Source organism: Mustela nigripes, chromosome 1 (genome assembly GCF_022355385.1).
Source record: "Mustela nigripes isolate SB6536 chromosome 1, MUSNIG.SB6536, whole genome shotgun sequence".
Taxonomy (NCBI): Eukaryota; Metazoa; Chordata; class Mammalia; order Carnivora; family Mustelidae; genus Mustela; species Mustela nigripes.
The window spans coordinates 151,377,130-151,393,060 of NC_081557.1; the positions used below are offsets into that span (position 1 = coordinate 151,377,130).

The 15,931-nt window shown below is 42.6% G+C and overlaps 1 protein-coding gene across 4 annotated transcripts in view; it reads left to right on the forward strand.

Moving 5' to 3' along the window:
• Positions 1–15,931, forward strand: part of AFF1 (ALF transcription elongation factor 1) — a 208,766-nt gene that overhangs the window by 169,698 nt on the left and 23,137 nt on the right. For all 4 annotated transcript variants that reach the window (XM_059375474.1, XM_059375482.1, XM_059375496.1 and 1 more), the window contains 4 exons: positions 3,653–3,707; positions 3,829–3,866; positions 6,680–6,836; positions 11,913–12,881. In XM_059375474.1, coding sequence (XP_059231457.1) covers positions 3,653–3,707; positions 3,829–3,866; positions 6,680–6,836; positions 11,913–12,881 — 1,219 coding nt within the window. The remainder of the gene's footprint in view (positions 1–3,652; positions 3,708–3,828; positions 3,867–6,679; positions 6,837–11,912; positions 12,882–15,931) is intronic.

Below are 15,931 nucleotides of genomic sequence, written 5' to 3' on the forward strand. Positions count from 1 at the left end.
GCCTGCCTGCCGGAACGTGTTCGTGGCCCTCTGAGCTTTGCAGAGCAGCTGCCTGAAGAATGTATTTGTACAAAGGGGTTTGAGGACTGTTTGTAACCGTTAAGTAAAAACTGTACCTCACCAGTATTGTAAAATGTGGTTAAGTCTACGTGTTAGTTCAAAGCGTTGCTGTACCTGAGTGTTCGGCTTCTTTTGAACGGTGCCAAGGTAGGCCGTATGGCGGCATATGCTTTGAAATAGCTGCTTTTGTCTTGGTGTTTGGAAGTGAGATTAGTCATTTAACCAATTTTAAAAGTATAGAAGGTTTATAATTCATCTATTTTCACAAGGGAAAAAGAGTGTATCCATTTTATTCCAACAGCATAATTACTGTTTTCTTTTTAAATCAAAGTCTTTCTCTGTCCAGGGAGTCTGGAGCTTTAGGTTCTGTCCTGTCAGGTAGGTTTTCTAGCCATTACGCCCTCTATGGGCCAGAGCAAGGCGATCGTGTGAGCCGGCTTTTGTGTTCCAGATCTGGGGCGTACCAGCTTCAGGCTCGCGCAGGCTCTGCGGCCATTCTGAGCCGTTTCCTTGCCCTCAGAACGTGAGGGGATGATCAGGGGCAGCCTGCAGGGCCTTAAGTAAAGGCAGTGTCTGGAGACTTCTGATGACACGGTGGGCACAGCTCTCTGGTACTGTTAGCTCTTCAGCAGGTGGGGTGAACTCGTTCAGCCGGGCTTACCTGCCAAGTCCTGGATACAGAAGATGTGAAGGTGAAAATGACCTGGTCCTGTCCCAGAAAAGCTTCTAGTTGAGGATGTCCCTTGGGCCTTATGCTCTCTTGACCTAGATCTAACTGGTAGGAGTGAGACAGGGTCTGAGAGGTTTGATTTCCATCTAGTGGGTACAGAGCTGGTCACCCAGATGTGCTGTCGTTAGTTTTCCCATTTTTCACGTTAAGGACCACAGGTACCATGGGAGGTGTGCTAGAATTATGTGCTTGGCCTCAGATGGATTGGTTGGTGGGACAAGTTGGCGATTTTAGCAGCTGCTTTTTTAAAATTTTTGTCCTTATCTCTAAAAATAAAACCTTTATCTTTTATCAGGTTAGATTTCCCCCAACTATATGGATTCTTTCTTTTTTAAATCACAATGGCATTCATAATTTTCTGTATTAATAAAACTTAGATACGGTTTTTAAATAACTTTTTTCTTACTATAGATTCAGTACAGGTTTGCTAAAAAAAAAACCTTTTAGAAGTATCTTTCTTAGCCCCGCTAATAGCATGCTGGTTTATGTTGAGCTGCCGTTCCAGTGATATAATAAACTCTGGTTTCTGGAAGATTCCGTGGTTGCTCTTAGCAGAGGTGGCAGACACGGACAATTCACTTTGTTGATTTTTGCCTTGGGGTGCCTGGCTGTCTCAATTGATAGAACATGTGACTCTTGATCTTGGGGTTATGAGTTTAAGCCCCACATTGGGCCTATTGGAGCTCACTCTTAACAATAACAAACTGATTTTTGTATCAAGTAAATTGGGCCATGAATTTTGATTAAATGAAATATCATGTATAAATAACGAGTATATCCTACATAAGTGGTAGATTTTGTTCTACCCTATTGGTTTATCATTGCTTTCTGAGTGTTTCTTTGATGCTATCTGGAGCATTCTTCCTTAAGGTCACTGTCCCTCATCTCTGTAGGTGTCATACCTGCAGGCTTATTTTGTTATTGTCTATGTAAGACTCTAAAGGGGGAATTCTTAGAATCTGGGACATTTTTACAGTCCCTTTTGTTCCCTAAGAGCAAGTAGAGCAAAAAGTCAGAACATATGCTTTCTAGCTTAATGCGTTAGCAGAATGTATTTGTGGAAGCCAGGCAGACAACTTAGAATATTTAACCCCCTGCTTACAAGAGGAATTGTGATTAGTTACCTGATTATTGATGTTTCAGGAAATTAAAGCAAATCAGTTTTATGCAAAACTCAGTGACTTAGAAACCAAGAGGTCCACTTACTGGGTTTTATTGGTGGTGGTTAATATTGAATACACTGTCGGGTTTTGTTTTGTTTTGTTTCTGGTTGTATTATACCTTATATTTATTCAAAGATACATCGTTTATCTTTAGCTTAGGTATGCCCCAGCCAAGCCACGACTTGGCAAGTAACACTGTTGTGTGACTTTTTCTTGTATACCATCATGATTATGATATCTGCTGCCAAGTCCTGCATCTGAAGGTTGTGTTTTCTAGCCTTGCTAAAATAAGAAGGGAGCGCTCACTAGGTAAATATCTACAGCCTCTACATTTATAAGTAGCTAGCAGTTTTCATATTTTTTAGAAACTTGATTACAGGATAGTTTTAGTACATTTGTTGGTGAAAATAGTTCCTTGGCAGAATTACAACTGCATGTAGGTGGTCATTATGAAAGAGCCAAGTTTTAGCATTTATTTTTATTAGAAAATACAATGATTTTACCAAGGATTCCCAAAGTAATCATGCTTGCTTACTTCAGTGGCAGGTTAATGGGTTTATAGTAAAAAATCATTGGTCAGATTATTGGTTAAGAGGTATTTTTAGAAATACTAAGGAATTATAACCTCCAACATAATTTTGCTTTTTGGAGCATTAATAATACTTAAGCAGATTGGCTTTGTTTTCACTTGCACTAATAATATTTCCTCAAATAGTCATGCTCATAAATTTGGGGGAAGTGGGAGCAAGCAGTTAATGATTAATTCATTCTTTGATACATAGGCATCCCCATGGAGGATGGTAAGAGGGAGGGGACAGGGAAGGGCTAAGATTTCAGTAAACATGTACAGATTGGAAAATGACTTTTTAAAAAATTGAAGTGTCATGTTTGCTTTTAATATTGAGGGTTGCTCATAAGCCAGAATGTGTAGATACAAGTATTGTGATAACTTTGAGGAAATGAACTGAGGTTTTATTTTCACCAGAGTGATAGCAGTAAGGTTAAACATACTGTTTAGACAACAAGATTATTTGTATTACTACTCTTTCAAATAATTAGTGTTTAAGCAGACTTTGTGTGTGAGAATTTGCATGGGGGGCCAGTGAAAAATAAAGCACAGTATTAATAATGTCCTTTGGACAGAAATGGAAGGTACCTGCATGGTTTGGTGACTATGGCCTTGATAGCTTACTGTATCTTACTGTGTACAGAGTTCACGTAGAGCACTTCTTAAGGTGCCTTGACACCATTTGCAACACCATTTGCAACACTTCACAAATACTTATCTACTGTTAGCTTATTAATCGTTAATCACTTATTCCAGTCAGAGACTATAGAAGAAAGTAGAGTGTGTTGTGCATGTGTTTTTCTCTTTGTTGTTGTTATTGCTTGTTTTGTGTTTGTAGACCTGGGAACTTGAGTCTCGGGGATGGCCACAGATCCCAACCTTGTGGTAGTTCTGCTTTTTGAATGCTCAGAGAGTCAGTCTTGAGGTGGTAAGGAGCGTGGACTAAACGTGTTTCTGTGTTTTAGTAATAAAACTTGCATTTCCAGGAAAATGAAGCATTTGATGAATAAATTAAAATTAGACCTATCCCATCCTTTTTTTAATCATTAAGCATATTTTCTATTTGTATGCTGAAACAAGTTATTAGAAATATTTTAAATCCCACAATGTTTCTGTCCCTGCCCATTTCAGCATGCTTGAAGATGACCTTCAGCTCAGTGACAGTGAGGACAGTGACAACGAACAAGTAAGTTTTGTACACCCCAACATACCAGGAATCCTTTTAAATCTGGTATTTCTGAGCTGCGTATCCTAACCTGTTGTTTGTTCTTTTCCTGGTCCTCCTTCCCCTTATTGTGAATTCCTAGAGCCCAGAGAAGCCTCCTCCTGCATCTGCACCTCCAAGGTATTGTGTGCGTGTGCGAGCAAAGTGTTTGCCTTTTCTACCAAATGAAGGAAATACAGCCCTATTTAGTGCTTTCATAGCTTCATCCTGGGGAAGGACATGAAGGATCACAGTTAGAAGAAAGTACCTATTTAATTTTTTGGAAGCTCCAGTCAGCCTGGAGAGGTTGTTAATGCTGTAAAAGAGAAAGTCCCTGTGCACACCTAAAACATCAGTTTAGATGTTTAAAATTTTTGAGAGTTTATGGGGTGCCTGGGTGACTCAGTCAGTTGAGTGTTTGCCTTCAGCTCAGATCAGGATCTTGGGATCCTGGGATCAAGTCCTGCGTCGGCCTCCCTGCTCAGTGGAGGTCTGCCTCTCCCTTTGCTTGTGCTCATTCTCTCTCACTCTCTCAAGTAAATAAATAAAATCTTTAAAAATAAGTAAAATTTGGGGGGCGCCTGGGTGGCTCTGTCGGTTAAGCGTCTGCCTTCAGCTCAGGTCATGATTCCAGGGTTCTGGGAGAGAGCTAATGTCAGCCTCACATCAGCTCCCAGCTCAGCAGGGAGTCTGCTTCTCCCTTTCCCTCTGGTGCTTCCCCTCTCTTTGTGCATGTGCTCCCTCTCTCGGTCAAATAAATAAAATCTTTAATTAAAATAATTTTTTTGAGAGTTTAAAAATAAGCTGAAATCACTTTCATCAGTATTATGTAACCAGTATTTTAAAAGTTATGCTAAAGAGCCCAATGTTTTTATGAAAATTTTTATGGAAGATTTATTTGCTGTTTTCAGAAATAGTAAAGCTGAATCATTTCTGTAAATTGTTTTCTATAGTGCCTGTTTTCTCAGTCATGAATTTCTAATTGTTTTAGCTACTTTCATTTTATTTTACTTCATTTTATAAATAGATTTTAAGTAATCTCTATACTGAACATGGGGCTTGAACCCACAACCCCGAGATCAGGAGTTCCCTGCTCTACCGATGGAGCCCAGCTAGGTGCCCCTCGGCTGCTTTTAAAAAATGAGCTAGAATGCATGTTAGTGTGATGAAAAATGGCACTCTTGTCACTTTCTAAACAGCAGCCATATTTCAGAAAATAAGATGCTTTAATTTTTGGAAATGGGAGTTATCTGAACTACCTTTATAATATTTTCCTCTGGTACTGAATTTAATGATTTAATATTCCATTACCTGCCTTCCACGGACAAAGAGTTAAACTGCAGTAACTGTTGTACGTGGTGAGATGAGGTCATGTGTTCTGAGACAAGCACAACAATAAACTCTTCCTGTCGAACAGGCGATGTGATAGTTCATGTGGAGGAAGATCATATATTCATAGGCTCTGCTAATTTGTTTATATTCTGTTCAGTAATTTCTGGTACCTTTTAAGGTCCTGTAAATTATGACAAAACAGCCTAACTTGAAAGTGACAGAAAAGAAAAAAGGAAAGGTGGCCATAAATTAGAAGCAGGAATAACATTGAGAATGCATCTCATTCCAGTCATCACTGACTTAAGCTACTAGTGTGAAAGGGATCACAAGCTCGATGTAATGTTTTCATATGAGGAAATTACATCATAGCATAGTGTGTGTGTTTTAAAATTACTTCCAACTAGTGACTTTTATCTAATATTTTTTGTTCTTATTTTAATAAACAATTTTATTTGGTAAATTATTTCATATTTTAGGTAGATGTGGAGGCTTTCAAGATTTTTGTTACTGATTTATTGCTGTGGCTGATTCCATCCAGGGCAAGTTTTTAAGACGGGCTGTGAAATTCTGTGTGCGATCATTGTGTGTTTTCTCGCTGACCTAGAATTATTGCCGCCTTCTTCTTCCTTCTTCTTCTTCTTTTTGTTGTTGTTGTTGTTGAGATTTTATTTATTCAGTTGAGACAGAGAGGACAAGCAGGGGGGAGAGGCAGAGGGAGAGAGAGAGAGAAGTAGACTCCTCACTGAGCTGGGGGCCAGACATAGGACTCGATCCCAGGAGCTGGGAATCATGCATGACCTGAGCCAAAGGCAGACACTTAACCATCTAAGCCCTATGCCCTGATTGCCCTATTCTTAAAACTGGAGTAGTTAATCTCTAATTTGGGTGGTATTTGGGGGGTGATGCTAAGCCAGTTGTAAAGAAAGGCCTCTTTTATCATCCTACCCAAGAGTGACTGGATTACCTTTGAGGTCACTGTCTAGAGGAGCACCCATTTATATTCAGTATATTCAATATTCTTTGGTTACCATTTGGTTAGTTTTCATATAGAGAATAGAGGGACATTTTAATGTTTCGGCTCTTCTTTGCTAAATTAACTTCTTTGGGCTAATATATACCCATTTAAAGTAAACTTAAAGGGTCAGAAAGTATTTTAGGCTTGGTGGGCTGTCTAGCCTGTCTGGAAACTATTCCGCTCTGCTTCCAGGGTATAAAGGCAGACATAGAGAATATGTAAAATAATGGGAGTGGACATGTTCCAACAAAACTTTACTTAGAAAAATAGGCGATCTGTCCATGCTGTGGTGTACCAAATTCTCTTAGAGAGCACTACCATTGAATGTAAATTTTGTGTGGCTCAGAATGTTCTTGAGGAGCAAAATTCCACAGGCTTCTCTTTTATGTAATTCTTTGGTGAGCTATTTTAAGGATTTTTCACTGGTTTTTGAGCCCCTCTGGGCCTTTCTCTGAACCTGGATGGTATGGCTGATTTAGTAATACTAGGTAATATTGAGGCCCTTTCTTTTGAGTAGCAACAAAGTGGCCAAGAGGGGAAATAACAGAGAGGGAAAACATCCACCTTGTGAGGTGTCTTCAGACTCTCTGTCTGGGTTGCTTCGCAGTGCCCCGCAGTCGCTTCCAGCAGCAGCGGCCTCAGCACATTCCAGCAGTGCCGAGTCAGAGAGCACCAGTGACTCAGACAGCTCCTCGGACTCGGAGAGCGAGAGCAGCTCAAGTGACAGCGAAGAGAATGAGCCCCTAGAAACTCCGGCTCCTGAGGTACCGTGTCCCCTCCAGGAGGCAGAGAGGCCATCTAAGATGGCGGCGTCCTGTCTTTCGGGGCTAGAGTCTGCTGTGGGCCTGCACTGACCCTGGGCTGAGTGGTGCTGCCCCCTGGGGCGGCTGTTTCCGACTCCCGTGCTGCGTAGAGTCCGCCGTTTCCGTTGACTTCTTACCAGACGTTCGGCATGGGAGATTTGGGAGAGCGGCCTTCTCTCCCCTGTTTAAAATGATAAGTTCTTCTCTGTTGTTACTAGTGTTGTTGGGAAGAGCAACTCATTAAGAATGTTTGCACACCATTTTCTTTTCCCTTCTATTGAAAAAGAGAACTCGTTTTTTAGTAGGCTGCTGTTTTAATCTTAATGAAAATTCTTTTTGAAGTTTCAGGAATGCATGAATTAAGGAAATCAAAAGGAGACAGCCCAATTTAGCAGATGGCAGGAACGTGAACTAGAATAAGTCATCAGAGGTTCTATTTTTGAATCACTAAAAGCCATGCATTAAATGGCTGGCCAAGTGGTTTTGCCAGGGCTGTTTCTTGCTCCGTTTGCTCCATGTGAAACAGGATAATTGTGTTTGCCTATCACCCACCCTTGGGAGATACTGTAAGATAAACCGATGAGATGGCAAATCGCCAGCACTAAGTTTATCTGGAGAATTTATACTATTCTATTTTTTTTTTTAATGGATCCTTGAGCACACGAAGTTTAATAACAATCTGGGCTGCCAGATGCCCTCAAAACTCGGAGTAGCCATGTAAAAATTATGCTGGGGAAAGACTACTTCCAGTAGTCTTCCAGCATGAAAAGGGAAGACAGACATTCTTGGTGAGCTAGACCAGCTTGTATAGAGAAAATTACTCTGCATATTTTAGATGGGAATCTTGGGAAAGAGCCTTTCTGATGAAGAAAGCATTAAAAGTTCCCAGTGTTTGTCTCTGCCATGTAGCAATCAAGGCAGTTCCACTAGAGCATTAACTGAATGCATCTGGAGAACACGTAGTGAGCTTAACAGCCGGGGCCGAGAGCAAGGGAGGCTGGAAAAATAACTGTCATTTTTTTGTTAGATACGAATTTATGTCTGACACGGAGTAAGTGCTCAATAAATATTTTCTGGCGTGAATAAACATGAATCAGCATTAACTGCACTTAAAATGCCTTTCAGATTTTGGACACTACTCACTGTATTTCTGGGGAATGTTTCCTTGCGTGATACTAATTACTGCTGAAATCATTTTTCTGTGCCTCAGGGAGAAAGATATTGATTAGGCTTTGCGGACAAATTGTGTGATTCTTCCTTGTTTATAAGATCTTTGCTTTATGTTTCACCTTATTCAATTAGAAAAATCTGCATGCTTGTTTGGTTGATAAAAGAAGGAAGAGAATTAGATTAAATAATAAAATTTAGTTCAAATAAAATGGAAATGGTGCAGATTTGGCTGAAACTTGAAATCGAAACTTGAAAGAAAACTTTAATCTGGTGTTTGTATTAATGAAACCATTGGATCTTTTTTTTTAAAAAACCATTGTATCTTATTGCTCAGAAGGTTACTGGAGTAGATTTAGAGACTCTTAGTTGAAAAATAAATGTTCCCACCCTACTTTATTTTTTTAAAGCACCAAATAGGCTCCTCTGTGTACCTTTGTGTTGATGAGCAGATCTGTCTAGATTTGGGGCACAGTTTGTATGTCATATCCTGACGCTTGACTTTACCAGAAATACTTTGTCTGGGTCTTTGATTTTTTTCCCAGTGTATTTAACTACCTTCTCCGCCCTTGAAAAGGAAGACCTGCCTTTTTGTAAATCTGTGTGAGAGTAACATGAATTCCACAATAGGCCAAGTTAACGTGTTTTAACTTTCTCACCCTTTTAAAAATCTGTTTTTAACACTGAGAATTTTATGGCTCCATTTTAAGTTCATTTGACAAAGTAGTCCAGTGATCTTACGAGATCTCAAATGTCCTATGTCTGTCAATGGACTGATGGCGAACTTGGGGGAAAGCCACTTTCAGGGTCTGCTTTATAGCGTGAATCAAAATGTAAATCTCAGCTTTTCAGAATATGTAGGATAGACATGCCGTCGTCTTTTCATTGCTTCGGTTCAGAAAAAATGCTTTTATTCTTAGTTATTCAAGGAGGGTCTCCTTACTTTTCGGATCTATTCATTGTCCAGTTGTTTTAGTGAACTGCCTTTGTTGATTTGCCTTCTAGTCACTTGGTACTTTTTCATGAATCATTTGACTTCGCTCTCTGCCCACCCTGTGAGATGGCGAGCTGTCTTTTCACCTGTGAAAAGGTACCAACACCAAGATTCAGGCCCATGCCCATCTAAGTCTGAGGTCTTTTTTACGATGACAGCAGGCCTCTCTCGCACTTCTCTCCTTTTCCTTTCCCTTTCATTTTAGGTCTCCTACTTACTAATAATGATGATGTTTTTACTAAAAATAAAATAAAAATGAAAAGGGCATATTTGCACATACCTCAAACCTTTTTATTCAACATTACAATTCATCCTAAATTACACAAACTTCTGACAGTTTGAGGAGTTAGGAGACATAAAGGGACAGACAAACGTTTATGAAGGTGCCTGATAAAAACCAGTCCGGTATTTTTTCACACCCAGTGTGCAGTGTTTAGGTTGCACCAGCCCTGGGAGGCTGGCGGTGGGGCACGAGGAAAGGCAGGATAAGAAAGCAAAGACCAAACCTTGATCCTACCCAGCACTTAGACTTAAAATTCATTGTGAAATCCGTTTCAGTCAATCCCTTATGTTAAAGTTTTTCCCATTCCCAACATCCAAATATCTGACCTTAAAAGAATTCTGTACATTTTCCCGTCTCCATAGCAGGTCTGTAGAAAGGATTGGCCTTGTCTGGGTACATAGACTCAATTTTACCCTGCATTTGGGCCATATGCCTCCCTTCTGGACATTTTTAGGACCACGGTAGAAGAAAATGTGTTTTATTTCTGTAATCAGGACATTCCTTTAGTAGGACATTCCTACTAAATGTATCTAATACTGCCCTGTTTTGGGGTGGGGGGAGAGCAGATGTTATTTATACCAGGAATGACTTTCCTTTTTTGGTTTGTGAATAAATCCTCTCCTGTAGAGCATGTCAGTGATTCCAGTGGGCTGTGAACTTAGCCCCGGTGAGAGAGCCACACCCCTTCCAAGACAGAGTTTGAAGGGTTCAATTCCTAAGGTGAGCGGCAAGGGATATATCCTAATGCCTTGTCCCCAGTTAGCCGTCCGGATTACCACCCCCTAAAGTGTTTGCAGGAAATACTGTCTGACAAGTAGGTATTGGGTGCTGATCTTTTTTCTCCACCCTTCACTATCCTCCTGTCTTTTCAGAATATGGAATACAGTTTTAGATTTCCTGTGGCAAAATAAATACCTGGCCCTCGCTAGAGCACTTTCCTTCTTCCCTCCTCCCTGCTCTGAAATTCAAATGAGAGCCTGGGTGTAGCGCTGATACTGAAGGAGATCTATTAGATTAAGGAGCAGTAAGGGGCAGGCAGAAAAAACAGTTCTGCAGCCCTCTTTGTGGCCAAAGTTTAGTCATACCTGGTTCCTTAAAGTTCCTCTTCTGTTATAATCACACCAAGCCCAGGAAATACCTACCTGATCATTTTTTAACGTAACTTCTTCCTAGCTATTTACAGTGTATCTGTATGTCTCGCTGTACTAGGTTGTCGGGTTCTTGTCGAGTTGAATTGTTTGGGACTTGACACTCAGGAGAATTATTAGCAATCTCTCCCTGTAAAATACCATCCACCTACTACAGTGATCTCCTTATTCGTCATCTCACCAGTTAGATCCCACTTGGAATATCGTTCAGTTAACATCCTGGTGCGCTATGTATATGATTCATACAAACCACCCATCAGAATGAATGGGTCTTAGAAACATGTAGCATGTCGGTGAGGTACTGCCCTTTCAAAAGGTGTAGTCATTGCCCACCCTTTCAGATGCGAATTTATTTCCATATGGCGTAAGATGTGTACGTACAGTAATATGCCCGTGGAAATGCTCAAGTAAATATCTCACGTCCACCACTGTGTGCAAGACATAGAATGGAACTTGGAGATCCAAATGTCCTTGGGTCTGCTGTTAATAATCTACTTAAAGAGACAAGTTGGGATTCATCAGTAGTCAGTCAGCAACAAAGATTTAAACAACAGTTAAGATACCAGAAGTCAGGAGCTCTGTTTATTCCTCGGATCAGATGTACATATCATCAGTCTAATCTCACCGCTTTAATTGTGTGCTCTGGAGCCTCCCTGTGTTTCTCAGAAAAACAGATGCTACTCAGATAAGATTGTCCCTAACAAGAGACTTAATGTTTGATTTTTAAAGAATTCAAGTGGGACTGAAGTTAGGGACCAGTTTAGTTGGTTAACATGACTTCACTCCTTCTTTTGCCAAGGTGCAAATTTGAAAGTCAGGCTGTAATCCGTGATATACTGCCAGCCTTGTCATGTATGAATGTTGAATGTTTTTAAGTAAAGAGATGAAATCAAGCCTTGAGGAAGGTCATTTTCAATTGAAAAGTGTCTCAGAAAACAGAATAAAGCCTGTAGGTAATCACTAAGAATTAGTTTATTCATTAGCCTTCTGAAAATCCTTTTCATAAAAGGATTCTGTTCATTCTTTATTTCTCCCTTTATTTCTGAATGTTTACAGGCCAAAATGTGTCAGTTCTGTCTAAATCGCACTGTATTTACCATGAAAACAAAATCCTTAATACTACAAAGATTTCTCAGCAGTGGTCAGTGGTCTATACCTCATGGTCTGTCATTAGTCAGCATCTGCTACAACAAAAATTCCTGTAGCACAAACAGATTGGAAGATTGTGTTAAGAGTTAATTATTAAGAGACTCTGACCTGAAAAAAAAAAGAAAAGAAAAGAAAAAGAGAGACTCTGACCTGTAATTAAGAGAAGGATAAAAAGGACCGAATTCTTAGGTGTGGGAATGGCTGCATCTCCCTGGGGGAGTCCTGTACGATTGGTTGCACAGAAGAGCTTATCATCCTTGGTCAGTTCACATTTTTCTCTTGTCCTTTGTTTTTAGCCTGAGCCTCCCACAACAAACAAATGGCAGCTGGACAACTGGCTGACCAAAGTCAGCCAGCCCACAGCACCTCCAGACGCTCAGGGGAACGCAGAGCCCCCGTCTCGGCACACGGACAGTAAGGGCAAGGGTGGGGGCGACAGCAGCGGCCCCACCGCCAGTCACGGTCAGGAGCGCACGGAATCCAAAGATCCTCCCCTCAAAAGCTCCAGCAAAGCCCCTCGGGGCTCCTCTGAAGGCCCTCACACCGGCAAGAGAAGCTGTCAGAAGTCCCCTGCGCCGCAGGAGCCCCTGCAGAGGCAGACCGTTGGAACCAAACAACCCAAGAAGCCTGTCAAGGCCTCAGCCCAGGCGGACCCACGGGCCGGCCTGCAGGTGGAAAGTGAGCCAGGACCCCCTCCTCCGTACGGCTCCAAAGACCAGCCTTCCAAAGACAAGCCCAAGGTGAAGACGAAAGGGAGGCCCCGTGCCGGAGACAGCAGAGAGCCCAAGCCCACGGCACCCAGCCCCAGCGAGCGGAAGAAGCACAGGAGCGGGCCGCTGGCCCCCTCAAAGGCACTCTCGGGCCCGGAGCCCACGAAGGACAATGTGGGGGCCAGGAGCCCCGAGCACTTTGCCCTGGTTCCCCTGACGCAGAGCCAGGGCCCGCCTCATGGCAGCGGTGGCGGTGGCAGCAGTGGCAGGACTAGTGGCTGCCGGCGCGCTGTGGTCGTCCAGGAGGACCGCAGGAAGGACAAGCTCCCCGGACCTGGGAGAGACCCCAAGCTGCTGTCCCCACTCAGGGACACTCCTCCCCCACCAGTCTTGATGGTGAAGATAACCCTGGACCTTCTTTCTCGGATACCCCAGCTTCCTGGCAAGGGGGGCCGCCCAAGGAGACCGGAGGACAAGCAGTCCCCCGCAGGGAAGAAGCTGGAGTTGGAGAAGAGAGGTGCAGACAATTCAAGCAAGTTGGCCAAAAAAAGAAAGGTGAGTGAAGCAGGTGGATTGTACCTGCTGTTGGCCTGGGGCTGGCTGTGAGCCCTGAGTTGTCTTAGGACAGGAGGGTATTCTTTGCTCTGATCTCATGTAGCCTTTGCTCCTACACCAGAATGACCCGGTCACTGTGGACCTACAGGCTTCCCACTTCGCCGCCAAGCAGTAGCAAATGCTAGATCCCTTCAGCAGTTTCGCTAGTTTGAGAAAAAGTGAGGCAGGCATGGAAAAGGATATTAACGTAGCATTTTGGGGCACACTTTTATTTGTTACAATAACGTTGGTATTTACCACCCAACCCATTGTTAAGTTTTGCCCTAGAAATTAATATCTTCCATGAACTGAAATGTTAATCAGTGTTCTGAATTACTGAAAGAAACTGCTATCTGCCAGTTTGACTCCTGTGGTCTGATCCATTTTAATACTGGTACTACATCTATGTTTTAACTCATGGCTTCCTAGCACCTCATTAATTTGAAACCACCAGATTTAGAATTTGTGACCTCTGTAAAAGGCTTTTATTCATAAGCATAACATTATAAAAAAAAAAAAGTCATAGAGCTGTTAAACACATGGTTAGGATACCGTGTGGAGTAATAACAGGACTGATAATGGTATATTATGAGGTATTGAAAATCCGTCATTTTGTTATCACAATTTTTGGAAATTTCATTTAAGGAACAAACAAAATGGAGAAAGAGAAACATTCATGGGGCACCTGGGTGGCTCAGTTGGTGAAGCGTCTTCCTTTGGCTCAGGTCATGATCTCTAGGTCCTGGGATTGAGCTCCACCTTGGGCTCCCTGGTCATGGAGGAGTCTGCTCTCCCTGCTTATGTTCTCTCTTTCTCTCTCTGTAAAATAAATAAGTAAAATCTTTAAAAAAACAAAAACCATTCATAACACCACTTAAGATCAGAGTTAACTTGGACACACCACTGTTTTGGACAGACTCCTTCCTTCCTTCCTAGATCTTGAATCACTGAGCTCCTGATACACTGTTGCTGGTGCTTCATGGCAAAAGATAAGTGACTTTTTCCTCCAGTGGCATTCTATCCAAATTTGTTCAAGATTCAGAGTGAAAGGCGCAAAAGAGCCAACTCTTTCCTGCTGACAAGGGTTAAAAATTTTTTTAACACTCTTATAAGTACACAAAAATCTTCTTACTCAGTCCTGGAAGTTGAGCTAAGAATAACAAAGGACAGAAAGATCATGAAGCCTGCTGTCCTGTCTGTGATTTGACCAATTATTCCACCAGGTTAAAAATATAACATGACTTTATCAAATGGCAAAGGGCAACTGTTTTTTCCAGAAGCTTGTTGAAATGAGACGTGAGGGTGTGTATTACCACTGTAACTGCAGCCGACAACTCAAGCTGGGTGGGATCCAGTTCTGATCAGTGCTGTTTCAGCTAGAAGAGGGCATATTCCCATGTTGGATAACTTAAGACGGTCTGGGTGTGTGTTAAAAGGGTAAAACTTTATGGATGAAATTGTGATGGGCCCGGCTAGGAAAAAGGTCCCTACATCTCATATTCCCAAGAAAGGTTCAAAAGTACTCTCCTTGGAGGTATCTGGTGGCTCAGCCGGTTAAGCCTCTTACTCTTGGTTTTGGCTTAGATCATGATCTCGTGGGTCATGGGATCAAACCCTGCATCAGACTGCATGCTCAGCGGGGAGTCTGCTGGAAGGTTCTCTCCCTCTGCCCCTCCCCCTGTGCATGCTCTCTCTTGCTCTCTTGCTAAAAAATAAATATTTTTTAAAAAGGCACTCCTCCTTTACCTCCCCTTCCTCCTGGGATATCTTTTTATCGTTCATCTCCCAGCCGTCATGGTCTTACCTAGTCTCTAGGGAGCCTTCTGCATTAGCTGGAGTGGGGCAAAGTATTTGCTTCTAAAATACGTACTAATTGGGAACGTTAGAAATTGGAGGCTTCCGCAGACAGTTCTCAGCCCAGTCCATACCCCAGTGCAAATCTAGAAGCATTGCTTGCAGCTCTGGAATGGGAGTCTCTGCTCTCCTTGTTGAATCTGTGAGTGGTGCCCTCTAAAGAGCTGTTCCCAGCCCTTGGCCTTGCTCCACTAGGGCAGCTCACTTAGCTCTCTGTCTAGAGGATGGAGAAATAATGACTCTCAGCTGAGTCAGATATATGCTTTCTTGAATGCTTTGGCAGGCAGCCAAAGAGATCTGCCCCTGGGAACTGTTTTGCGCCTCCACTGTGATACCGGCAGGATTGGGGTCTGAACCAGCCTGGTCTGTTCCAGACCCCCGCTACACATGATGGTCACCCCGGGAGCCTTTATGGCTGCCAGCGGGGTTTGCACCCCCTCCCTTCCCCCCCTTCATTGGTGTTTATTGAATCCTGATGTCTGGCAGAGCTGGGAACTGCTGGAGCAGAGCCGTACAGCAGGGCTGGGATTGTACGAAGCTGGTTCTTTGGACCGATTGTTTCCTCCGGTGGGCTACTTCAACATCATGGATCTAGGCAGTGAAGAATTCCTTGCCTAAAGTATGTCACTAGTTAGAAGCTGTCTGATAAATTGATTTGAAAATAATCCAACTGTGTACTTATTTCGTGATCAGAGAATCATGGTCTTTTGGTTTTATTCTGCTGGGTTCTAGGTATTATGAATATTGGGAGTATGAACCTGAGCTCCTTCCCGGAGTGGGTGGGCTCCCCCGTTTCCTGTCGGGTCCCTGACTCCCACGGTTCGGGCCTTCCCACAGAGCGGCTGCCTCCCCCAGCATGTGTGCCTGGGCCCCGAGGCAGGCAGGGCTGGTCTCTGTTCAAGCCTCAGTGCTTTGCCACAAATGTGGATGGTGAAGGTTCGTTCATTACTTCCATTTTAAGTGTGAACACTAGAAAACTCTCTGAGCGGTTGAAGAATGTGCCTGATCCTTCACATTAGTGAGATTTTGTTTTTCTTCTCTATTTTCTTTTTTGATTTTTCAGTAGACTTCCATGCCCATCATGGGGTTCAAACTCATCACCGTGAGACTGAGTCACATGCTGTACTGACTGAGGCAGCCAGGCGGCGCCCCCCCCC